At 43.7% G+C, this 25,612-nt stretch overlaps 1 protein-coding gene across 2 annotated transcripts; it reads right to left on the minus strand.

Annotated features, from left to right (window-relative positions):
• Positions 1 to 2,146: 2,146 nt before the first annotated feature.
• LOC137163763 (lysozyme C-like) lies at positions 2,147 to 23,936 on the minus strand. Of its 2 annotated transcripts, none has more exons than XM_067564045.1 (4): positions 23,801 to 23,936; positions 5,355 to 5,519; positions 3,649 to 3,727; positions 2,147 to 2,213 (listed from the first exon to the last, which is right to left on the minus strand). In XM_067564045.1, the coding sequence occupies exons 1-4, from the start codon at positions 23,934 to 23,936 to the stop codon at positions 2,147 to 2,149; spliced, it is 447 nt and encodes a 148-aa protein (XP_067420146.1). The 2 variants fall into 2 exon arrangements, with proteins under 2 accessions (XP_067420146.1, XP_067420145.1); XM_067564044.1 differs by lacking the exons at positions 2,147 to 2,213; positions 3,649 to 3,727; positions 5,355 to 5,519 and adding exons at positions 19,662 to 19,788; positions 20,455 to 20,533; positions 22,016 to 22,180.
• Positions 23,937 to 25,612: the final 1,676 nt, after the last annotated feature.

A 25,612-nucleotide genomic window follows, 5' to 3' on the forward strand; every position in this document is an offset into this window, starting at 1 on the left:
CCTCCTGATGAAGCAGGGAGGTGGATTGCCTGGTGGCTGATTTTGAGCAGCCAGATTCCAGGGCTATTAGAGGGGCATAATGGGGGGCACCATTTTGACAAAGAGCACTAGTAATATGTCTTTCTCTGCAGCACTCTGTCATGCTTTGTTAACTTACTGTCTTGTGAAAATTTTGATGATTCCTTACTGTGATTTGTAGTCTGCAAATGATCCACTTGCCATTGTGTATTAATTGCAGCAGCAACCCCATTGTGTATCAGACATATAAAAATTGATTATAGAGAGTATGTTTTTATTAAATACCAATTAAAAAGGCACACAAAGTGCTTTGTGGAAAGGGGATAACAGTGAAAGACAAGGTAGGCGCTCATAGCTGTGTAGAGCTCCATCTACCATTTTGGAAGCTGTCCAAGTGAGTGGAATGAGTGGGGTGCTGAGATGGGCCAGGAGGTTGGAAGGAATGTGTAGGAGGAGTTTGGGTTTGGGAGGAACTGCATGGCAAGCAGTTCTGTATTTTCCTGCCTTAGTTCAGTGGTAGGGAGTGGTGAGGAGAGGAGCGAGTGGCAGGGGGGAGAGGCGGAGCAGGACCGGGAAGAGACAGAGCGAGGGTGGGGCCTCGGGAGAAGACGCAGGGTAGGGCAGGGCCAAGGCACATGCCCCAGTGGGCCCCCCCCCCCCCTTCTATGGAGCTTTGTTTCCGGCATTCCAAAGGTGGCTATGGCGCTCTGCGGCCTTTTTTGGGGAGGCTTACCTCCCCTAGCCTCTTTTAAGAAATGACCATTCTGAGGCATGTCTTGTTTGTAGCCCTTCTCCAACATGCCTTGGAAAATCTGAGCTTAGATAATGAAGTTCCTACCGCTGGAGTGGAGCTGGGACTGCACAGCCTCCTCTCCTAAGAGACACAGTAGATCCAACTGCTCCAGTGTGCTCAGGCTGGGAAGTGTTTGCTGCATCGAGCTGCCATGATCACTGGGAAGATGCAATGTGAGCTCTCGACACCAAGCAAACAGGAAGTGGAATTACAGTGATTCCCAGGCCTTTAAGGGGGGAGGAGCAGATGCCTGCATATATGGGTGCAGGTCAGCGGAGTTCAAACCGCTGAACAGAGTGGTCAGGATGGGCACTGTGGGACACCTCCTGGAGACCATTTACAGCGACATAATCAAGTAGTACAAAACTCTGTAGTGTAGACAAGGCCTTAGAGAATTTCACTTAGTTATTTAAGAACAAAACAAAACAAAACAAAAAAAGAGGAGCGAAGGCAGGGAAGGTATTCTGGGTCAGCTTCTCTGCTGCATCAGAAGTCCACTTGTCACAGCAGAGAAGAGTTTAAAAACCTTAACAGAGTTTTTAAACCCAGATTTGTGGTTTTTGCAACAGAATTATATCTAACAGATTACAATTCGCCCACATTTTTACAAACTATGATACTCAAGAGATAAAATATTTCGGTCTCCTTAATGATGTGCCCCTCTCATACTCTGTGTTTTACAGAGCTTGGCCCAGGGTCCTCAAAGAATTTAGGCTCCTCACTTCCATTGATTTCACGGGAGGCTTGGAGTTATTTAGGGGCTGAAGTGAATAACCTGGTATTCAGTTTCTCTTGTGTATTAACCAATAATCACAAAAACTATGTGCAGAATAAGCAATTTTATTGATTGTAATGAATGTAAGCTCTCAATCAAGATGACAGACTACCACGAATTAGCAGAACAAAATAGCAGGCTTTCACAGGAGAAACAGATATACACATCAGGATAAGTCAGATATAATATAGAGATAATCAGAGAGCTTTAAAACTGCATAGAACAGAAAATAAGTTACTGCAGCTGGTCACATGGAAAGATCCACAGTCTTACCAGCAAGGAGTAAAATATTTGCATTTCACCAGTCAGTTTCACTAAACCTTTCTCTTGAGTTTACATAAGAAGGGCCATATTGGGTCAGACCAATGGTCCATCTAGCCCAGCAACATTGGACAATGCAAGGTGCTTCAAAGCAAGGAAATGAATAGAACAAATAATCATCAATTGATCCATTTTGAACATGATTAATTGTAAAAGGGAAGCAAGCAAAGGGAACATTTTGCTCTGTGTGAAACCCTGATTATTTGCAAGGGAACCAAGCTGGGATAAAACCCAACATTTTACAGCTCGCAGCCACTGGTCCACTGGGAGACATCTGTTCCTTGGCAGTAATTTCTCCATGCCACCCTGCATGAGTTAAAAATCATGTTATTTGATGATGGGAAGCTCACCAATTAGTGCCAAGGCCACCAAGAAAAAAACAAGCACTTTACATTTATGTCCATGGTTAATATTTCTGCAGACACCCAAGCTTACATATCAAGCAATTTGCCACTAACCCAGTCCTGGCACAGCCCCTGCTTATTCTTCATTGCCTAGCTGGATCCTGGAGCTAAATATGCCTGAATAAATCCTGAATAAGTCTACCAACACTTCCGAAAGTGTTACCACATGGTTGTCAACGACCCACTTATCAGCTGCTATTCCGGCCACGGAAGATTGATATATTTGTACCACTGCGCTCTGCTGGATGGTATCAAATTAGCTAGTTTTTGTTCCATAAGCGCTATCCTGCTAACCAGAATTACTGTCTGTTCCTAGCTGGTGGGGGCTAAGCTTCTGGATAAAGGTGATTTTAAGTTCTATCCCCACTACCACATGAAGTATCAGGTGGCCCTGGTGTGTAGCCTAGACATAATCTTGAAGTCCTTGGTGGCTGTGGATTTGTTACATCGGTGTTTGAACTGGGATTTGTTACATCGGTGTTTGAACTGGGATTTGAGCTTCAGATGCTCAACCAATATATTTCACTAAGTAGAAGAATGTGTGTGCTGGAGGTGTGGTGGACAAGTGCCACGCTGAACTTGGGCAGGAAGCCATTAATTGTCTGTCCTGAAGACAATAGCTGAAGCTGATCCCATATCACCTGCCAGCAGTAACAAGTCTGGAAGGAATTAAAAGGGAGGAAGCAGGCTTCAGAGCTAGCCTACCCTAACGGAGGGATCTTGGGTCTGAGGCCGAGAGGACGTAAGGTGTGGGCTGAGCAGTCCTGAGCTAGGAACTGTCAGAACAACCAAGTCTGTGGAGAAGGCTTGAACTGGATTTTGTGCTGTCTTATTGTTCATTAGAAAAGTCAAAGCCCGGAAGGAGGAGAATTGTGAACCTACACATGGTACCTGGACTGTTGCTTAGAGCAGATGGGAAAGATTCCCATTCACAGTGCCAGTGCCCTATATTGGATGGAATCAAAACTGGTCAACTGTATGTCATAGATCCTATACCTTTGACAACTAATAGAAAGTCTGTTTCAGTCCAAATAGTAGGAATTTGTGGAGGAGGAAGATCTGAGTGCTATCTCCACAGCTGCTGTAAAGGTGCAAGTGGCCTTGATGTGTATCATAGCTACAACCGAGAAGTCCTTAATGTCCATGTATTTTTTGTGCTATCAACCCTTCGTTTACAAGTTCTAGTTCAAATATGTTAATAAATAAGAATGAATATATTAGCAACCTTGCGGGTGTATCCAAAGGAAGTCTGTAGTCTCTCTCTTTTAACTAGCCTCCCCCTAAGTATATATACAAGTATGTCCCTGTTATTAGTTCTTTAACAGTTTTAAACTTACCATGCACCCATGCCATTGGGATCACGAACAACTCTCTTCGCACAAGTTACACTCGCTGTAATGTCTGCAGTCAGTAACGCTAAAAAAGAAATATAGCGATAACGGGGTGGAGGGGGGAATCAACTGTTTTCTCTTCATTTTTTTGAATTATGAAAACTGCTACCGAAATTAGATTGTACTGATGATTATTATTTATTAATCAAGTTTAATATGGTAGCATCTAAGAGCAAACCAAGAATGGGGCCCCAAAGTGTTAGGAACTGTACAAGAGCAGATGGTTCTTGCTGTGAAGAGCTTACAATCAAAATAGAAAGAGAGACCCGGTGGGGGAAAGGGACATAACACACAAGCAGAGTGAGCAATGTGATGGTGGCTAGCATCATGTTAGTTCCACAATTTGGTCCTACCCTTAGAATACTGTCAGTCTGTTGGGAAGTTATACTGTAACCATTTAGTGTAAGGTGTCCTGCACCTTCCTCTGAAGAATGTGGTACTTCTCACTGCTCTCGGAGACATTGTATTGGACTAGAGCGACCACTGGTCCCATCCAGTAGGGCAATTTCTATGTTCCCCTTTTTCTAGTTTCCATCTGTTTCTATTCCCATTTGGCTTTCTTTGCTGAATTCTATATAATTATCTTATTTCAAAATAAATGTCTTTTACTACGATAAAGGGATGCAACACTATCTTTTTCAATATCACACCCTTGTCTGAACATTTTAAACCACCTGTTACTAAAAGAAGCACCTAAAAATCACTATGAATTGAAAGAAATGAGAAAAATATTGTTTGTCATTCTTCCATCTTCATTTCCTGGTGTCCTTGATAACTCTGCGTGAAATATGTCTTAGGTGAGACCATAAGTCCTGTGCTAGCCCTCTCCAAAAGGCTTCGTTTTACCCTTTGTAAACAGCTATTTTGCTGTTTTTGTGTATAATCAGAGAGACAGTTTCCTGTGTTGTTTGTGTGGGTCTCTCACACAGCAACAGAGGAGACAAAAAGTGATTGTTAAAATGCAGGAACTTGCTGAGGGAGTGAGGAAAAATTGTAGTACTTGATATTACTTTTTATTCTTTCTTAAAATGGATTAGATTTCAGATTGATTGTCTCTTTAAATTAGAAACTTTCCGATGTTTATTTTTAAAAGGAAGCAAGGTCAGGACCTGGCATTTGTGCTGGTCTTCTGTACAGCAGTGAATTTCACCCTCTGGCAACAAAGTGAAGTATTGTCAAATCAACGTAACTGGTGAGTAATAAATGCTTCTTCAGAAAGGAATTGTTTTACTAAAGAAACCTAAAAAAGAAAGTCTGAAAAACAAGGAACACAAATCCTTTTGGAATAATCCTTGGGATCCCCACCCATTGCAACCCCACCCTCTTGTCTGTAGAATAAGTGATTGGTTTTTCTAATGTAGAGCTATTAAGGACAAAACCTGCCTTCGGTTATAACTTTGCAATGCCATACACTCACACTGCTGTAAAAGGGCAGAACTAGCCCTTTTAATGTTACATGTAGGCAGGTCCCGAGCATAATTTTTTCAGGGCCAATACAACTTGTAACACGGGACACCTCATACACACATACCTATGGGGGTTACAGCCTGGACCAGGCCCCCCCAGGGCTTCCGGGCCCCGGTAAAGGGTGCCCTTTCTCCCCCGCCCCCCATGTGGGGGTCCTGCGTGTAGGAACATTATATTGCACCTACCACGACACTGGATTCCACATGCGTTCTTGGCGTTTGGAGTCTTGCCATCATTGCACCACCAGCGGCTGTTGATTTGTAAAATCCCGTAATCAGTGCTTTTGCCACCTGGGTTGTAGTTTGTGGCACCTGTGTTGTATCTGCTCTCGTGATATGCTGTACACACCCCTGTGAAGGTTCCATTTAAAAAAAATAACCACACACAGATCGATATATTTTCTCTGGTTAATATTTTACAGAAATTGGATCTAAACACCCCTGTTTCACCTGTTTGTACATTCTGCTAATGATTATTTAAGACAACGTACACACAAGCAGTTTTGCTTCCTTCTATTCTGATCAGACTCACCATCTTTAATACATATGGACTGTAAGAAAAAGCGTTCTACATGCAAAGCTTTCAATTGTCATATGAACACCACATGGGGCCGATATCTTTGAAAGAAACACCTGTGTTTTCGGTAGGGTTGCCCTGTCCCCGCCCCTCTTCTTCCCCACCTTCCCCCCCCCCACCTCTTCCCTTAAAGCCCTCCCCCCACTCTCTCCTTCACGCCTCCACCCCAGTCGCTTGCTGCTCTCCCCCCCTGCCTTTCCTTGTTGCTGGATCATCTCCCTCCCCCTGCAGCTGTGCTCCCTCTGCTTTGGGGCTGAGATGGGAGCTGCAGCCTGACTTAATGCCTGCCTGCAGGTAGGACACAGCCCTGGCTCAGCAGGGGCTGGGGTAGGTTTATGACCTGCCATGACCCCCCTCTGACTTTCCTTTTAATCTCCTCTCCTCCAGCCTTGAAGGCTCCACTTCCTGAGCTATGTGGAAACCAAAGACAGGGGCAGTCTGGACATTTCTCAGTACTCTTGGGGTCACTGCCAGCAGGTTAAAATCGCTGAGCCCTGGGGGAACTGGCTGCTCACTCAATGGTGTTTATTGCTAGATCCGTTCTGCAGTTCTGACTCAGAACATACAGGCCAACAGTGATTACATCTGATGGGAGCTACAGTAGCTTATAAAGAGTTAATGATCTGAGACCAGTTCCTGTGTGGGACATTCACCCATATCCCCCTACACAAATCCCACCACCATACCCGGCCCACGGTTTGCAGTCTTGGCAGATAACGACTTTTATTAGCATGAGGATTAAACTACTCTCTCACCCTGGAAAGGTGGTTTCTCTAGTCCAGGGATGAAGCTCATTGTAGCAGTGAGAGGAAGCTCTCACTGACACAACCTGCCTCTTTGGTATTAACATGCTGCCTGTCACCATGGTGTCTAAGGTCTCTCCAGATGATGAAGTGTGCAAAATTCTCTCTCACTGCTCCATTGTATTTCCTGGGACAGTGGGAAGGTGAGTTTCAAGAAGTGGGTTTTGTAGTTAGCCCCAAAGGCACTGAGGCTTGTGCAGCATCTATTCTGTGGGACTTACCCACATTGTTTGGCTCACCTGAAAGCCTGAAGGAACAGTTTTTCTTTTTTTTAAATTAGTATGGAAGTACCTAGATCATTTTATCAAGGACATTCATAGCTGGTTAACTCTGACTGGCTTTTGTAATTGAGGATTAGCGTACGGAATTCAGGAAAGAAAGGGTAGGCAGGAGTCAATATAACCGCATATTTCTAAAAATCTTGTTACCTTCAAAATGTTTTATTTCAGCAGCTTTGAATGGTAAACTGCAAATACTTTGATGAGTGGGTAAAAGATTGTATAGTTCGTTGTGGCATCTGTAAGTTCTGCTATGACTTTGGAGATGCAATATGCCCCAGTGGGTAGAAGAGTGGACTGGGATCCAGCAGACCTACATGCTAGTCTAAGCTTTGCCACTGGGCTGCAGGGAGATCTTGGACAAGTCACTGCACCCCTGCCTCAGTTTCTCCATAGGCAGACTTATGTAAGTAATGCTACTTACCTCTTTTGTGAACTATACAAGATATGCTTTGTATAATTGCTAGATAGTCTTATTCTGATTGAGTGTGATTTTGTAACTTACAGTAATAAGTCTCAATCACCCTAAGAGAACAGTTTATAATGTATTTTTTTCTCCAGTGGTGCATGAACAACACCTTTATTACATGGATGCGTGCTAAATAATGGCTGGGACACTTTTTACATTGATACGAACAGCGCCTGACTATCAGACCTAAAAATCTCTATAGAACTTTGCAGACTCTGCCATGTTACTGCCCCTATGAGCTGTAAATAAATAAAAATGTATTATTGCGAATTTTGTCTGTATAATACCTACAGGCTCAGACCCTAAGATTTCTGTTTCTGCAACATTGTAGAATGACAATAGCTCTGGTAAATGCTGGCACTGAGTTTCCATTGTAAGCAAGGTCTGAGTGTGTGAATGGCACTCCCCTTGCTCAGTCAGCTGAGGGGTAAGGGGGGCACTTTATTTGCATGGGCTTTGTATTTGCATGAGTACAATTAAGTACATAGCATGATTTCTCTGTATCTGAATAAGCACAACTAGGTGCTGCGCATGATGGGAAATGGTCAGTCTGGCTGGCATTGGGTTATAAATCACTTTTGTGTTAACTGCAGGGGTAATGAAATGTACTTCGATCGTACGAACGAATGGCAGCAGACTGTATTTAGCCTGTGCTGATGAAATTCACTCCCCTCTAAACAAAGCACAACAAGGATGGACCAATTCTTGAGCATTGTATGGGGAACAGGGAGGGGTTAGCGAAAATCTCCTGTGGAGACTGCATTAGTCCTGGCAAAGAGCTACCCTTAGACATGGAGTGACTATTTCCTCCCACTGTTCAAAGGTAGAATTAATGATTCCTCTGGGAGGCTTTTGTTTTGTTAAAAGCAGGGACAGTGCTCCTGTGTCCGTAGAAGGTTTTCCCCATGAATGAAAGCTGAGATTCCCAAAGAGCTGAAATCACTAAGGGACCTGGGACACCTGGACTGACAACCAGCAGAGTGGACCCAGCAGGGCTTGCAGATGGTGGGAGTTAGCAGCGATCAGCACCTGTAGATGGTGGGAGCCAGCAGAGTCGGCGCTTGCAGAGGTGGGAGCCAGCAGCCGGGACTTGGTGAAGCCTGCATGCGGCAGGAGCCTGGTAAGGGGACTGGCTGAACCTACGACCGACACATGGACAGTGCAACTATGATGGTCATAGGGCAAGAGAAAGTGGGACAGGAGAAGCGAAGGACATGCCCCACGCAATCTGGGGTTGGTTTGGCTCCTTGTGTTCATGAATTCTGTTTGCGCTGTTTTAGCAAAACAGTGCTATGTTACTTCTTTCCTTTTATTAAAAGGTTTACTTTCTACACTCAGACCTTGTGGGAAGGGAACTATTGCCTTTTGGGGCTCCCACGGGATAGTGTGTGATTTCCCAGGTGACTGGCTGTGGGCTTGAGCTGGTTTGATGTTGTGTCATTGACAGGAACCCCTATATTATAGGCGTGTGCAGCACATTTCATTAGGGTGTGCACCCAGGGAATTATCATTAGGGTGTGCACTCATGATCTTTATCAGGGGTGTCAATCTGAATTCCCCCGGCACGCCACATTTGAATTACCCGACGGTGGAGTTCTCGCCGCTTCCTAGTCTCCGCCGCGAAATGTCACAAGGAACGGTATTTTGGCGGCAGATTGCGGTATGTTCCCATCCTCCGCGAAATCTTGCAGCTCCTTCTTTTTCAGCAGCAGCTCGCTGTGTCTTGCCGTCCGCTGAGAAATCATGCGCCTTCCACTCTTTCGACAGCAGCTCTCCGTCTACCGCGGGCCATATGTTTGACACTCCTGCTTTAGGTGTCAAATCTATGCCCTAGATAGAGAACCCGGCACTTTGCTGCTGCTGGATCTGCCTGGCAGAAGGGTTACATTATTACAAGCCTGATTTAGGCCACTCCAGCTAAAATGCCCAACCACAGGACTATCAGATTCAAAAGCGATAGGATAGGCCTGAGTGACAGGAAATACTTGACTAAAAAAGCTGAAATGAATTGGATGCCCAAGGAGCAGAGGTTCAGAAACCCACGGTCTCCTTGGTGGCGTTTGTGTGTATGTGTATACATTTGTCACTTTGTAGTAAAAAAAAATGCAAAGAGAGATCACATTTAGATCACTGAGAACGTGTGCCAACCTCTAAGCCCAGAGGTGAATCTAGTTAGAGCACTTACTAGCTGCCTTACTCTCCACCGAAAAATCTTGCTGCGTCACCTGTTTCGGCGGCAGCTAGCGACATCTTACCCACCGCCGAAAAAACTACCGGGGGTTCTTATTTTTGGCAGCAGCTCGCATCGTTTTTACGTTCTGTCGAGCCATGTATTAGGGTGTGTCTGGGCACACCCCATGCACATGCCTATGCTTGCAAACTGTTCAGACTGGCTTGGGTTTATATGCACTGAAAGTTTTATGCAAATAGTTATGATAAATACAAAAGTTGGAAGGAGGTTTCTAGTGTGTTGCTGTAAGGATTTGAGAAAGTAAACATCACTTCAGTGAAATTCACTGAGGTACTCAAGTTTGTGAGACTCTGCCCCCCTCAGAAATATTAACGAGTAAGTACAAGAGGAGCTAAGATTACTTACCAGTTGGAAGAGAAGGACATACAGCAAAGCAGAGATACAGCTACAAAATGGCAACTTGAGGGCAGCAGTAGTATCTTGTATCTGCACATACAGAGGATCAGGCAGCAACTCCTCCGAAGGTATTCTGGGAAAAAGGTCCTAGAAAAGTGCAAACCTGGGAAGATTTGTTAAGATCAAGACATTCACAGCATTTGTGTGTAACAGCCTATATGACCCAAACTACACCCATTCTAAGCAACGGAAAGATTCTCAAAGACAAGTGGGATTAAACGGCAGAATAAATGGCCACACTGGGGTACTGCCATTCACTAAAAAATTAGAGCATTGGAAAAAGATGGGAAAGTTTTAAGTGCAATTTAAATAATATTTGTGGTGTGACGGCATTTACTTATTTCTTCTCAACAGGGAAAGATTCCAGGTGGTCATTCATTCTTCAGAGCTGCTCTTGCAGCCTGAAACTTCCAGAGCTGGGCTGTCTGTAGGGATAATTATCTGCTGAATGTGCCTGGGGTAGCAGTCTACTCCCCTCCCCTGCCAGAGCAGCCTTGTGACTACTGGTGTCAGAAGGAGCTTGCTCCTGCCTATTGGACATGTCAGCATGTGAAGGTGAGGGGCAGATCATGATGAAATCTGCAGCTTCTTCAGACCTTAGCACAGAGTTTGAGAGCTTCCTTCCTCCCACAGCTGAGTGTGTTTGTTTCAGGAATAAAAAGGTGTATCTATTTCTTTTGGCTAGTGACAAGTTTCTTGTAGGGATTTATTGCACCGGAGTTGCTGATATGTACGATCAGCATTAACATCACCTGAACAACTTTTTTTTCCTGGAATAATCCTTTAGAATGTGGGAATTATGGACGCTAATAAAATCCCCAAGGAATAAAGCTAAATATATATTCAAATGGATTAGAGACTCCTTCAGTTAGGTTTTGTTCTTTATTAGTATGAAAGCAAGGATGTCCAAGTGGTTAGCGTACTGGCCTGGGGACACTGGGGTTCAGTTCCCTATTCTGCCACAGCTTCCCTCTGTGGTTTGGTCTCTGTGTGCCTTAGTTCCCTACCTCATCAAGGTGATATGCACTGCTCACACACTTGGATGATGAGAGCCATTAAAATGCCAGAGATGGATTGTATGTGGTGTGGGCGTCAGTTTCCCCATAACAAATACAGATTGCGTATCTCCCGTCGACTGCTGCCGAATTTGCCTGTCAATGTGGACCAGGCCAGAGAGTGGGTGTGCTGTGTTATTCTCTTTGTGTTTCTGTCTGTTGGGGAAATAAACAGGGGTGTCATTTCAGATTTTGGGGGTGGGGTGAGATGATTTTAACCATGATTCCAGGGGCTACTTAGGCCCCTGAAAACTCTAGTAATAAGTTACAAATTTAGCCGACAGAAGTACTGTACCTAATTCCTCTATAAATAAAAAAAATAAACACCAATTAAAACTGTATTTTAAGTTTGTCAATTTAGAACAATCAGGAGATAATACAGCAAAATATTCCCAATCTCAAATCTGACTAGGCAGATAATAATGACAACACTGATTTAGGCCACTACAAATGAAAGAATTTTAAAAAGAATAATGTAGTTGGTAGCTACTTACATGCTTTACTTTTTGCATTTCTCTAAGTGTACAAAATGGAAAAAAAATCAGCCCATGAAAACTTATGCCTGCAGAAAATAAATTTGTTAGTCTTTAAAGTGCTACAGAACTCACTGTTTTTGCAGTGCTACTACTTGTAAATCATTTCCCTTTTAATGTCCTAGTGAGCATCCAGTATTTGGATTTCAAACATTGAACTGGAATCTTGGTCTAAGAACTGTTTTCAGTCAGATACGAAGCCTTTTAAAAAAGGTTTTGGAACCTTTTTCGTAACGTATGGTTTTATAACTTAGTTTCAGCACCTATGACATTTAAAAAACAAAACCAAGAGTGCTGGGGGTACAGCAGCCCTGGCTTGAAGTAGTTTCCATCATATACAGGGCCAACACAGTGGCTGCATGATCTCTAGATTACTCTTGGGCATGGTATTTTTGGAGGTCTTTCTAATCCATCATGAAAGAAATTTTCAGATTATGTGTTGTAACTTGATCTTTCATCACTAACGTAAATGAGCTGATGCTAAACTACAGGGGTTAAGATGAACATTTAAAAGTTTGTCAAGGGTGAAAGTAGTATTAGGGAGAAAGTATGTGCATTAATTAACAAATGACGGAGGGGATGAAATTAATGATGGCTCAAAAGTAGCTGAGATACCAAACTTTGTAAAAGACTCTTTAAAAATCACTATCTAATATTTAATTAAATGATGGATGTTAGCATCATTTATAATGAACCAATTTTGAAAGCCAATCTTGCAAACATAGGTGTGCACAGCATGTTACATTTGGGTATGCACCTAGGGAATTTTCAGGCAACACTGGATTCAATTTGACTTATCTTAGCTGCCTTACTCTCCACCGAAAAATCTTCCTGCGTCACCTGTTTCAGCGGCAGCTAGTGACATCTTACTCACCGCCAAAAAAACTACCAGAAAAATGCCAGAAAAAATGCCGGGGTCCTTCTTTTCGGCGGCAGCTCGTGTCCCATTTACATTCTGTTGAGCCATGGATTAGAGTGTGTCTGGGCACACCCTGGGCACACGCCTATGCTTGCAAATTGTTCAGACTGGCTTGGGTTTATACGCACTGAAAGTTTTATGCAAATAGTTATGATAAATACAAAAGTTGGAAGGAGGTTTCTAGTGTATTGCTGTAAGGATTTGAGAAAGTAAACATCACTGCAGTGAAATTCACTGAGGTACTCAAGTTTGTGAGACTCTGCCCCCCTCAGAAATATTAACGAGTAAGTACAAGAGGGCTAAGATTACTTACCAGTTGGAAGAGAAGGACATACAGCACAGAAGACACACAGCTACAAAATGGCAACTTGAGGGCAGCAGTAGTATCTGCACATACAGAGGACCAGGCAGCAACTCCTCAGAAGGTATTCTGGGAAAAAGGTCCTAGAAAAGTGCAAACCTGGGAAGATTTGTTAAGATAAAGACATTCACAGCATTTGTGTGTAACAACCTATATGGACCTACCTGGTAACCTGACCCAAACAAAACCCATTGTAAGTGTAAGCGGGGGAATGGGCCTGCTATTGTGGGGAAGTTTCCTTGCTTGTACAATACCCCGGTAGAGTTGGTTAGCAAAAGGATCTGAGTCCTTGCTCCCACTCCCTTTACCCAGAGGCCCCACTTGACCTCGGGGGCACTCCTCCCACTTCCCTGTGTGGTGGGGTGCCTGTAACACTGGCAAGGCTGGGCCCAGGATTTCTGGGGCTCGACCCCCAATCTTGCCGTGGTCCCTTAGGGCAGGGGCGAGGGTGTCCCCACTCCGGGGTACTAACCCTGCACTGGGCACTTCCCTGACCCACTGATCAGTGCATACAATGCAAAGCAATACAATTTATTACACAAACAGCAATGAAATCAATTAAAAATTAAGAAAAGAGTAAAAAGGTTAAAGGGAAACATCTCAACACCGCCCCCCTGGCCCGGGGCACCATGCACAGTGTCTCTGGGGTTCACAGTCTGTGTCACACGTTGCAGGCCCACTGTCCAGGCCCTGGCTATGCTGCAGGAGTGCAGAGTCAGCCCCCTGCTCTGGCAGTAGCCACACACCTGAGTTGGCCTCTCTCCACTGGCCCCGGTGACTGTCGTTCCAGGGTCCTGCTTCCTCCAGAGATGGCCAATCAAAAAGACCCACTAGTTTCAATAAGGGGCTAATAGAGCCCTTACATAAGTAACGGAAAGATTCTCAAAGACAAGTGGGATTAAAAGGCAGAATAAACGGCCACACTGGGTTACTGCCATTCACTAAAAAATTAGAGGGTTGGAAAAAGATGGGAAAGTTTTAAGAGCAATTTAAATAATATTTGTGGTGTGACAGCATTTACTTGTTTCTTCTCAACAGGGAAAGATTCCAGGTGGTCATCCATTCTTCAGAGCTGCTCTTGCAGCCTGAACCTTCCAGAGCTGGGCTGTCTGTGGGGATAATTATCTGCTGAATGTGCCTGGGGCAGCAGCCTACTCCCCTCCCCTGCCAGAGCAGCCTTGTGACTACTGGTGTGGGAAGGAGCTTGCTCCTGCCTATTGGACATGTCAGCATGTGAAGGTGAGGGGCAGATCATGATGAAATCTGCAGCATCTTCAGACCTTAGCACAGAGCTTGAGAGCTTCCTTCCTCCCACAGCTGGGTGTGTTTGTTTCAGGAATAAAAAGGTGCTGCAGAGGCTCCCAGCTGGCTATTGATTCTGCCACACCGCTGCATTCTTCTTTGCTGAGCAAACAAGCCAGTGAGGGGAGCAGGAGAGGAACAAGCGACCTCATTGTTCCTGACGGATGAGGGGAGGTGGGAAAGGAGCAAGAAGCAATGTCATTGCTCCTGGCCTGTGACCGGGGAGGGGAGGGAAAAGAGAAGCAAGCAGTGTCGCTCCCAGCCATTGTTATGAAACTTAGGGGGGCTTCTGCCCCCCGGCCTCCTTAAATGGTGCCCCTGTTCCACACTTTGAGCTCCCTGCAATGAGTCCACCTGGATAAGACACCTGGGGAAGCCATGCACCCTCAGCTTCGCAATCAGCACTGACTCTCAGCCAGAGAGGTAAAACAAGGGTTTATCGTTCATCTGGAGCCCAGTGTAGAAGAGATCCTGTTAGTTCAGAGAGCAGAAAGCTACAGCAAGGTCCATCTGCGGGGACCCAAAGCCCTTGGCTGTCCCTCCAACTCCCCACCAGAAAACTCGCTAGCTTCAAGGAGCCCAGCCTCAGTCACGCCCAGTTTCCCCTCCTCCATCCAAACAGGTTACCTGACCTCCACTTCCTGCTTTCTTCTCCAACCCTCTGGCTGATTCTTGCAGGGGATGGGCCCTGGCCACCAGTTGCCAGAATACAGAGTGTCAGCCATTGTCTCTGCCCACGCAGCCAGTTGGCAGCCACACCTGCCCTCGAGGGGTCTCTGCAACGATCACACACCCTTATCCCACCATCTAGGTACTTGTGAAACACACTGGGGAAACCGAGGCACACACACTGTATTAGACAAAACTTTAAGAACATTCACACTTTGTCACATCTGCCCCCCATGCGAGACTGATCTGATCGGGGTCACTTCAGCCGGTGACCTGGGAAAGTTTGAACCCACCAACATTTCCATGTATGCCAAAGCATCTCACCCATTCCTTGCTGGGAGTTACACCAGGCCCTTCCATTTCACACCCTCCCTTAGGACTGGTGTACTTAATGACACTTGTAGGTCACAGGTGGGGAAGTTTGTGTGGCTTGTGCCCTTTTACCACCCCAAAACCCTCAGCAAGGCCTGAACTCTCACTGTGCTTTGTGTTTGCTTGGATCTATTCAAGCCACATGAGACACACGTTTGGGAATATTACATAGCAGAGTTTCATAACTACGTATGTGACATTGCAAGAAGCACACCATCATACCAATAACGTTCAGTATGTCATAAGCATTCCAAAAACACCAGACGTGACATACTTCGCATTAAACAATACATGGTTACACTATAAGTGTGAACATGAATGATACACAAAACACACCATAAGGGTTTACATGGGGTATAGCATGTCACACCGGGGGTTGAAGAATATTTTTCCACTCTGGAGTTGGCAAAAGGGCATTGGCAAATCCTCCTTACCAGGCCAGCCAGAAGATAGCCTTTTCTACACCCTACAGCCTCTCTCAGGTTGTCACCATGCCCTTCAGCCTGTGTGGAGTGGCTGCCACCTTCTAGTGGCTAATGGATCAACTGCTCCAACCTCACGACCAGTGTGCTGCCACTTACATGGATGACATAGTTGTCTACAGCACCAGCTGGGGGGACCATCCGCACCATCTCACTGCAATTATCCAAACCCTCAAAGAGGCAGGATTAACTGAGAATCAGGCCAAATGTCACTAGGGACAAAGGGAGGTAACGTACCTCGGGTATACGGTGGGGCGCAGCCAGCAACATCCCCTGGTAGACAAGGGACAAACATTGAACGACTGCCCAGCACCCCCGACCAAGAAACAAATGCAGCAGTTTCCAAGGCCAGTGGACTGTTATAGGTGCTTTGTGCTTGACTTTGCTACAATAGCCGCCCTCCTCCCCCGCCTCAGACCTCATAAAAGGTACCAACTGTGCAGTGGATGGAAGGCCGTGAAAGGGCCTTTCAGACCTTGAAGGACCAACTAAGTTGGGGGGGGCCAAGCCTCTTTCACTCCAATTTGGCAAAGACATTCAGCCTACAGATGAATGCTGCTGAAGTGGAGGTTGGGAGCCGTACTATCCCAGGAGGTGGAGCGCAAGGAACACCCAGTGCTGTACCTGAGCAGGAAGCTGTTCTCTTGGGAGACCAAGTACTTGACAATCAAGAAGGAGGTGCTGGCGGTGAAGTGGGCAATAGAAGCTCTACGCTATCATCTGCTAGGGCATCCCTTTCAGCTCATTACAGACCATGCTCCCCTCCTATGGCTTACCTTGATGGAAGACACCAATGCCCAGTTCACGTGGTGGTATCTCTCCCTCCAGCTATGTGACTCTGAAGAACTCCACTGCCCAGGGAAGTCACATGCTAACGCTGATTTCATCTCACAAGCGGGAACGACCAGGGAAAAGAACAACTGCTGGGTCTTAACCTGAGGGTGCGTGAGGGAGTGTATCAACCCCACACTGGTGACGCGGGGGTTAAAGAGCAGATTTGGCCCAAGAGACCATGCCCCCTCACCTCTACTGGGAAGGTTATAGAGACAGTCCTGATATTTGGGGTATTGTCTTATATAGGCACCTATTACCCCCAATTTGGCCTCATTTTTCACACTTGCTAACTGGTCAGCCTACTGGTGGGCAGGCGTCCAGAGGAGGGAGCATTCAAAGAAGAGCAGCTCAGCATAGTCTGGGCTGACTGAGGAGGAAAGCAGTTGCGTGCAGCAGCCTCCTGCCAGGAAGCCGCTGGATCGCCAAGCCACAGGGTCAAGCCACCGGGAACCGAAAAAGAGGACTTGCTGTTGCCAGCAGAGACAGAGCAGAAGGGAGCTGAACAGAAGCCCGCACCCAACCCCTGGGACGATGCTGGAGTGACTGAGACAAGGGTTGTAAGTGACCCAGGGAACGCACTTGAGGGTATAGGGACCCGAACTCTGTGTCAAGGTACCTTGTTTTGAAGGGCCCTGGGCCAGAACCCAGGGGAGGAGGGCAGATGCAGGATTCCCTACCCATACCATGCTCACCACTAGGTGATTGACTCTACCCCGATAGTGCTGCTAGACAAAGCGACCCCTTGGACTCTTGCCAGCAGGCATTATGCCCCACTATCACCATTAGGTGGTTCTTCTCACCCAGGACACCCTGTCAATCCCCGACAAGATTATTCAGATACACCCAATCCATCCACTCACTTATACCTAACTGATTCATTTTACATCAGTGAAGTTGGGGTGTTGGGGGAGGCAGGAGAGGTTCTTCTGCGATGGACCAAGCTGTTTATTCCTTTTTACTCTAGAAATCATTTGATATCAATTTATATTTTCCAGGTTATCTCTGCAATTAGAAGACCGAAAGACTCACTCTTTTATTTTAAATGAAAGCCAACATTCTTCCTGGAGCTGAAAAGCCACCTGCTTTTAACAAAGGGCTCACACGAGGCCTTGCAAACCCATTTCTGCTCATGAGAACTGCATTGTAGAAGTTGTCAATAGGGGAACAGGACTTTTGGGCAGTAGAAAACTGGAGGGATGGACAGCTGGGTGCTTTTTGCAGCTAGGGCAGTAGAAGATTGGAAATGTGGGAGGATGAAATAGGTTGGATGTTTCTATTAAAATGATCCTTGTTAAAATAATTTACATCGCAAACAGCTGAAATATCATCTTAAAGCTTCAGAATTAACACCCCATTGAAAAAAATGGAGACGTTTCATGCCCCTCAGTGCTATTGTTTCTGGTTGTGTGCAGATTCAGGAAGACACCACTGAACTGATTTCACTTGTGCATATTTTTAAGGTATTTTTAATGCCATGAAAGCTAGAAAGGGGATTGTTGTTTTTGGTTTTTTTTTGCATTTCTCTAATTATGGAGCAAAATCAGGATCTAGCATTTTCAACGCTGCCTTACCTGTGATTTATTATGATCTGTGGTTCACCTGTCATTTTAGAGCAGAACAATATGAAACAAATGAAATGAAAAAAAATTATCAGTTCAGAAAACCAGAAATGTTTTAGTTTATCAGCATCGAATATTCTTGGAGCAGCAAGTGCATTTTACCACCAGACATTAACAAACACAAAATTATCTCTCATCATCAAAATAGGCTTTTGAGAAGTGTATTAGTGACACCTACTGGCATGGAAAATTTTGTCTGTGCATATTCCATGTACCAGCTAGAGAGATGGATATATTACTATATGATTGTTCTAATGATAATTCTGTTCTATACAATTTTAACAAAAATTACCGACAATACGACAATGGGGAAAATCTGTGCCCATTAGTCTGGGGCTGAGCAGCAAAAATGACATGGCATTTTGGTGTCAGCACAGCAGCATAGGAAGTTTTGAAGTGAAATTTTAAGTTCTCCTATGTAGTAAAGCTTTTTGGGTAAAAGCCAGGAGACTCCCCATCATGCTGAACTATTATTTTCAAATGGAAAGGTCTTGTAGTAAGAGCATATTCAAGTTTACACAATATCATAACTACTTCAAAAGAGTGTGGAAGAGAACTAAAGAATTTAGAGCGACTGATGAATTTGACTTAGTTATTTAAGATCAAAACAAAACAAATCAAAAAAGAAAAAGAAAAGGGGAGAGAAAGCAGGGAAAATATTCTGGGCCAGATTCTTTGCTGCATCAGAACTCTACTTGTCACAGCAGAGAAATGGAGGGGCCATCAGACAATGATCACAGCTCTCTGATTTCTCTTGCCTGCTATGCCCCAGCTCCAGTGGGGAGCTAACTCCATCAGCTGGTAACAGTCTCCAAGTGAGCATCTGCTAGCTGCAGTTTGCAGGAGTGCAGGGTGGATCTCTTCTGTCCCACTGACTTCAGTGGCCAACTCATGTGCTTAAATACCTTGTTAAATTGGGACCAGTGTGTGTGTTATTATTTGGACGGTATAAGGTCCAGTGTTCTTAATTATTCATTCCTTTGTTATTAAGTGCTTCGGTTTTGTAAATGATGTGATGAATGACATCAGTGTATTATCTTAACAACCTTAATAGGTTATTTAAACCCAAATTTGTGTTTTTGGAATATAATTATTTATAACAGATTACAATTCCCCACATTTTTACAAACTAGGATTTAACATAAAACATTTAGGTCTCCCTAATCATGTGCTTCTCTCATACTCTGTATTTCATTGTGCTAGGCCCAGTTCTTCAAAGGGCCCAAAAGCTCATAATCTCACATTCAGTTTCTTTTGTGTATTAACCAGTAATCACAAAAACGATGTGCAAATTAAGTTTTACTACAAAATAGTAGCCGGATCTCACAGGAAAAAAACAGATCTGACCTATCCTGATGTGTGGATATATAATACAGAAGTAATAAGAGATCTTTTAAACTGTGTATAACACAAAATAAGTTACTGAAGCTAGTCACATGGAAAGATCCAGTCTTGGCAGCAAGGAGTAAAATATCTGCATTTCACCAGTCAGTTACACTAAACTTTTCTCCTGAGTTTGTTTTATTTTGAACAAGATTAATTGTAAAAGAGAAGCAAGCAGAGGAGATCATTTTGCTCTATGTGAAAAGCTGCTTATTTGCAAGGGAATCAAGCTAGGATAAACCCCAACACTTTACAGTTTGCAGCCCCTGGTCCACCGGGTGACATATCTTCCTTTGCAGTACTTTTTCCATGCCACCCTGCGTGAGTTAAAAATCATGTTAATTGAGTATAGCAAACTCACCAATTAGTGCAAAGCCCCCCCCCCCCCCAAGAAAAAATAACCAACCACTTTACATTTATGTCCATGGTTAATATTTCTGCAGACTCCCAAGCTAATATAACAAGTAATTTGCCACTGGCCCAATCCTGGCACAGCACCTGCCTAATCTGAATGGCCCAGCTGGATCCTGGAGGTCTACCAACATTTTTTAAAATGTTGCCACATGGTTATCAAAGGCCCACTTATCAGCTGCTATTCCTGTCAGGGAAGATCGGTGTATTTGTACCACTGCTCTCACCAGATGGAATACAATTTGCTCAGTTTTTGTCCATAAGTTCTATCCTGCTAAAAGGAACTTATGTGCATTTCCTTTTAGCTCCAGACGGAGGGGTCTAAGCTGATGTAAATTATATCCCCACTGACTCTATAAAGTATCAAGTGGCCCTGGTGTGTAGCATAGACATAATCTTGTAGTCCTTGTAGTTATGGATTTGTTACATTGATGTTTGAACTGGGATTTGAGCTCCTGGGAACCTCAGATGCTCTACAAATACATTTCTCTAAGTAGCCTCCCCCTAAGTTTACACACAAACACACACAAATATGTCACCATTATTAGTCCTTGTAACAGTTTTAAACGTACCATGCACCCATGCCATTGGAAGCATGAACAATTTTCTTTGCACAGTTTACACTCGCTGTAATGTCTGCTGCCAGTAACGCTAAAAGAGAAAACAAGTAGTAATAGGAGGGGGGGAAAAAGCCAAAATTTTCTTCATTTTTTTCAGTCAGTCATCTTAAAACTGATACTGAAATTATATTGTACTGATGATTATTATTTATTTATCAAATTGAATACTGTAGCATCTAAGGACCAACCAAGAATGGGACCCCGTGGTGTTAGGAACTGTAGTCACATAGAAAAGCAGATGGTTCTTGATCTGAAGAGCTTACAATCAAAATACAAAGACAGACCCAGGGTGGGGGAAAGGGACATAACACACAAGCAGAATGAGCAATGTGATGGTGGCAAGCATCATGTTAGTTCCACAATTTGGTCCTAGCTTTAGAATGCTGTCAGTCTGTTGGCTAATTATACCACAGCTGACTACTAAAAGGTGTCTTGCACCTTCCTCCGAAGCATGTGGTACTGCTCACTGCTATCGGAGACATTGTATTGGATTAGAGGGACCACTGGTCCCATCTAGTAGGGCAATTTCTATGTTCCTCTCTTTATAGTCTCTATCTGTTTCTATTTCCATTTGGCTTTCTTTGCTGAATTCTATGTAATTATATTATTTCAAAGCAAATATCTTCTAGTACTGTAAAAGGATGCCGCACCATCTGTTTCAATATCACAGCCCTGTCTGAACATTTTAAACTAACTATTACTATAAATAGAACCTAAGAAATGAGAGAAAAATATTGTCTGCTATTTTTCCATCTTCTTTACTTGGTGCCCTTGACAACTCTTTGGGTGAAATATGCTTTGTATGGGATTTATGGTCTCACCTAGCCCTCTCCAAAAGGGTTGGTTTTACCCTTTGGGAATAGCTATTTTGCTGTTTTTGTATATAGTCAGACAGACAGTTTCCTGTTTGTGTGGGTCTCTCACACAGCAGCAGAGGAGATAAATCCAAAAACAAACAAACAAACAAAAAAACTGAATTGTAATAGTGCAAAAACTGGCAGGGGGAGTGAGGGGAAATTGCAGTACTTAAAACTACTTTTAATTCTTTCTTAAAATGGACTTGATTTCAAGTTGATTGTGTCTTTAAATTAGAAACATTTAATATGCTTATTTTTAAAGTCAGGAACTGGCATTTGTGATGGTCTTCTGCACAGTGGTAAGTTTCATCCTCTGAGAACATAGTTAAATGTTATCAAATCAACATAACTGGTAAGTAATAAATGCTTCTCCAAAAGGGAATTGTTTTACTAAAGAAAGCTAAAAAAGAAATTCTGAAAAACAAGGAACACAAATCCTTTTGGAAAAATCCCTGGGATCCCCCCTTTTATCTCACACTTACGTCCCCACACATTGCAACCCAACCCTTCGTCTTAGAATAAGGGGATGGTTTTTTTTAATGTAGGGATACTTGGAGCAAAACCTGGCCTCAGTTATAACTTTGCAATGCTATGGTATAAAAAGGCAGAATTAGCCCTTCATGGTGTTACCTGTAGAAACATTATATTGCACCTACCACGACACTGGATTCTACATCCATTCTTGGCTTTTGGAGTCCTGCCATCATTGCACCACCAGCGGCTGTTGATTTGTAAAATCCCATAATCAGTACTTCTGGAAGGTATGTTATAGTTCATGGCACGTGTGTTAAAGTTGCTCTCGTATCTTGCTGTACACACCCCTGTGAAGGTTCCATTTAAAAAAAATAACCACACACAACTTCATATATTTTCTCTAATTATAAAAAGTTCTCATGTAGGTTGATATTGTACAGAAATATGGATCTAAACGCTCTTGTATCACCTGTTTGTAGATTATGCAAATGATTATTTAAGCCAAAGTACACACCGGCAGTTTTACTTCCTTTTATTCTGATCAGATTCACCATCTTTATTAAATATGCACAGTAAGAAAGTAGCATTCTACATGTGAATCTTTTGATTGTCATATGACCACCACATGGTGCCTATATCATTGAAGGAAACACCAGTGTTGTGGGGTAAAATGCTATAGAGATAGAAACACCTTTCTAAAGAAAATATTATAAACATGCAAATCAAAACCAACCAATATATTAAGGAACTACCCGGGGAAATGTCAACATTTCTCTGGCAGGGAATGGCTCTGTATGTAATGAATAAAGACTGACTTTTGCCTTAACATCCATAAAATGCAGTTAAGTGAGATGGAACATTTATTTCCTGCTGTTTCCAACAGGGGGAGGATCAATGATGGAAAAGCTACTGTAGAGATGGCTCCAGGTGGCCATTGGAATTTTAATACTGTATTGTCCAGCCCTACTGAAAAAAGTCTCCACAACAACACCTGCTGAAGTTTTGTCTACACTAGCTCCCTCACCTTTGTTTGAATGGATGGTGCTCCATCCTATTAGCAATGATGGGAAATGTTAACCAAAGCACCCTTATTCTTTCCTCATTTACAGTAAGTGGATCTAAATTCGCTAGATTAGCAGGAAGGGTTCTTTGATTTGAGATATGCAAGGCTGCATGGACCTCACATGGGTTTAATTCTCTGGATTGTGGCTCAGAACACAGGTAAACAAACCTTAAAAACAAACTGGTTTAATAATAATGCCTATCATCAGTGCTAATCAATGAAGAAAGGCCCCTTCACCCTTCTCTCTCCTGAGCTGTCCACTCATCCCATGTGCTCTCCTATGAGTACTGATCCCCCCCTTTCTCCTCAATTTCGCTGTCTTCCTCACTCCTAAACTTCCCCACCCCTTAATCTCCACCTAGGGGCTCCAAGGATCCCTCTCCCTCACCCCATAGTCTCTAATCTAATCACACAAGTTTAACTTGGGTTTTTGAGATGCTGCTGGTGATTCTCCCCTCCCCCTGCCTTGTGCTGAGCTCTGCTCTTCATCTCAAGTCCTGTTTGCTCTGTCTCTCTGCTCTGCTGCAGAGAGGCTCAAAGAGCAGAGTATGAGAAGATGGCAGACATCAAACGTGACTGTAGAAAGGGTATAACTAGTACTAATGAGCTGGAACTGGGGAAAAGATCTTTTAGAGTGGTATCAGGAAAAAAGTTTCCTGACAGTGAGGTCTGTTAAACTGTGGGAGGGTTTCAGGGAAGAAGTGGGATTCCCATTCCTTGGGACATTTTAAACAAGATTGAGCACAGCTGTAGAAAATACACTGTAGGGAACCAGCCTGTGCAGAGAGAGAGGGACAGACTAGACAACCTAGTAGGTAATCGCTAATTTCTAGGATGAATTCAATGGGTAAATCACCTTCCCACCCCCTAAGCCACACGGAAATCTCCAAGGCAGCACACTTACAGTGTCCCAAGCTGTAGCCCCGGTATCCATCCAGCCCAAGCCTTTTCATTGCTCTTGCCAGCTCACATCTTTCATAGATCTTCCCATCAGCAGCCAGGGGCAGGAGGAAAAGCCCCAGGATGAGCAAAGCCTTCATGCTGGCAGAGTAGCAAACCCAGGATCCTACCACTGGGACTGCAGTCTCCCCAGTATCTGGCTTGCCTTTTAATCTCCTCTCCTCCAGCTGTGAAGGCTCCACTTCCTGAGCTATGTGGAAAACAAAAACAGGAGGATCCTGGACATTTCTCAATACACAAATCCCACCACCATAACCGGCCCACTGTTCGCAGTCTTCGCAGAGATAACGGTTTTAATTAGCATGAGGATTAAACTACTCTCTCACCCTGGAAAGGTGGTTTCTCTAGTCCAGGGTTGAAGCTCATTGTAGCAGTGAGAGGAAGCTCTCACTGACACAACCTGCCTGTTTGGTATTAACATGTTGTCTGTCACCATGGCGTCTAAGGTCTCGCCAAATGATGAGGTGTGCAAAATTCTCTCTCGCTATTCCATTGTATTTCTTTTGATGGTGGGACGGTGGGAAGGCTAGTTTGAAGAAGTGGGTTTTGTCGTTAACCCTGAAGGCACTGAGGCTTGTGCAGCATCTATTCTGTGGGACTTACCCACCTTGTTTGGATCACTTTGAGGCCTGGAGGAATATTTTTACTTTTTAAAATTAATATGGAAGTGCTACGATACCTAGAGCATTTTTCTTTTTAAAGGAAATGCATAGCTGTTTAACTCTGAGTGGCTTTTGAAATTCAGGATTAGCCTATGGAGTTCATGAAAGAAAGAGTAGGCAACAGCTAATGTATCTGCATATTTCTAAAAATCCTGTTACCTTCAAAATGTTTTATTTCATCAGCTTTGAATGACAAACTACAAAAACTTCGATGGGTGGGTTAAGAGGTTATCTAGTTCAGTGGCTTTCAACCTTTACAAATTACTCTCTCTCTTTCAGGAGTCTGATTTGTCTTGCATATCCTAAATTTCATTTCACTTAAAAACTACTTGCTTAAAAAAATCAGACATAAAAGTACAAAAGTGTCACAGCACGCTATTACTGAATCATTGCTTACTTTCTTATATTTACCATACAATTATAAATCAATTGCAATATAAATATTGTACTTGCATTTCAATGTATAGAATATAAAACAGTGCAAACAAGTCAGTCTGTATGAAATTTTAGTTTGCACTGACTTCGCTAGTGCTTTTTATGTAGCCTGTTGTAAAACTAGGCAAATATCTAGATGAGTTGATGTACCCCCTAGAAAACCATTGCGTACCCCCAGGGATATGCATACCACTAATTGAGGACCACGATCTAGTTCGCTATGGCATCTGTATATTCTGCTATGACTTTGCAGCTGCAATGTGGTCTAGTGGACATAGACTGGATTGGGATCCAGGCGAGCTACATTTGAGTCCAAACGCTGCCACTGGGCTGCAGGGTAATGGGCAAGTTAATTCACCTCTGCCTCAGTTTCCCCATATACAGAAAGGGCATAATGATAATTCCCTTTTTTGCGAATTACAGATGATATGCTCTGTATAAGAGTGAGGTATTATTATTCTGATCAAATGCTATTTTCTAACTTACAGTAATAAGTCTCAATAATGACTGGTTTTCGACACCCTAAGGGAACAATTTATAATATATCAATTTCTCCAGTGGTGGAAGAACACCTTTATTACCGGGATGCATGCTAAATAATAGCACTGATACCAACAGGGCCTGCACATCAGACCTAAAATCTCTGTACTGCTTTGCAG

The sequence above is a fragment of the Emydura macquarii genome, unplaced genomic scaffold, assembly GCF_026122565.2.
Source record: "Emydura macquarii macquarii isolate MOO-44397 ecotype Brisbane River unplaced genomic scaffold, CSIRO-AGI_Emac_v2 contig_2636, whole genome shotgun sequence".
Lineage (NCBI taxonomy): Eukaryota > Metazoa > Chordata > Testudines > Chelidae > Emydura > Emydura macquarii.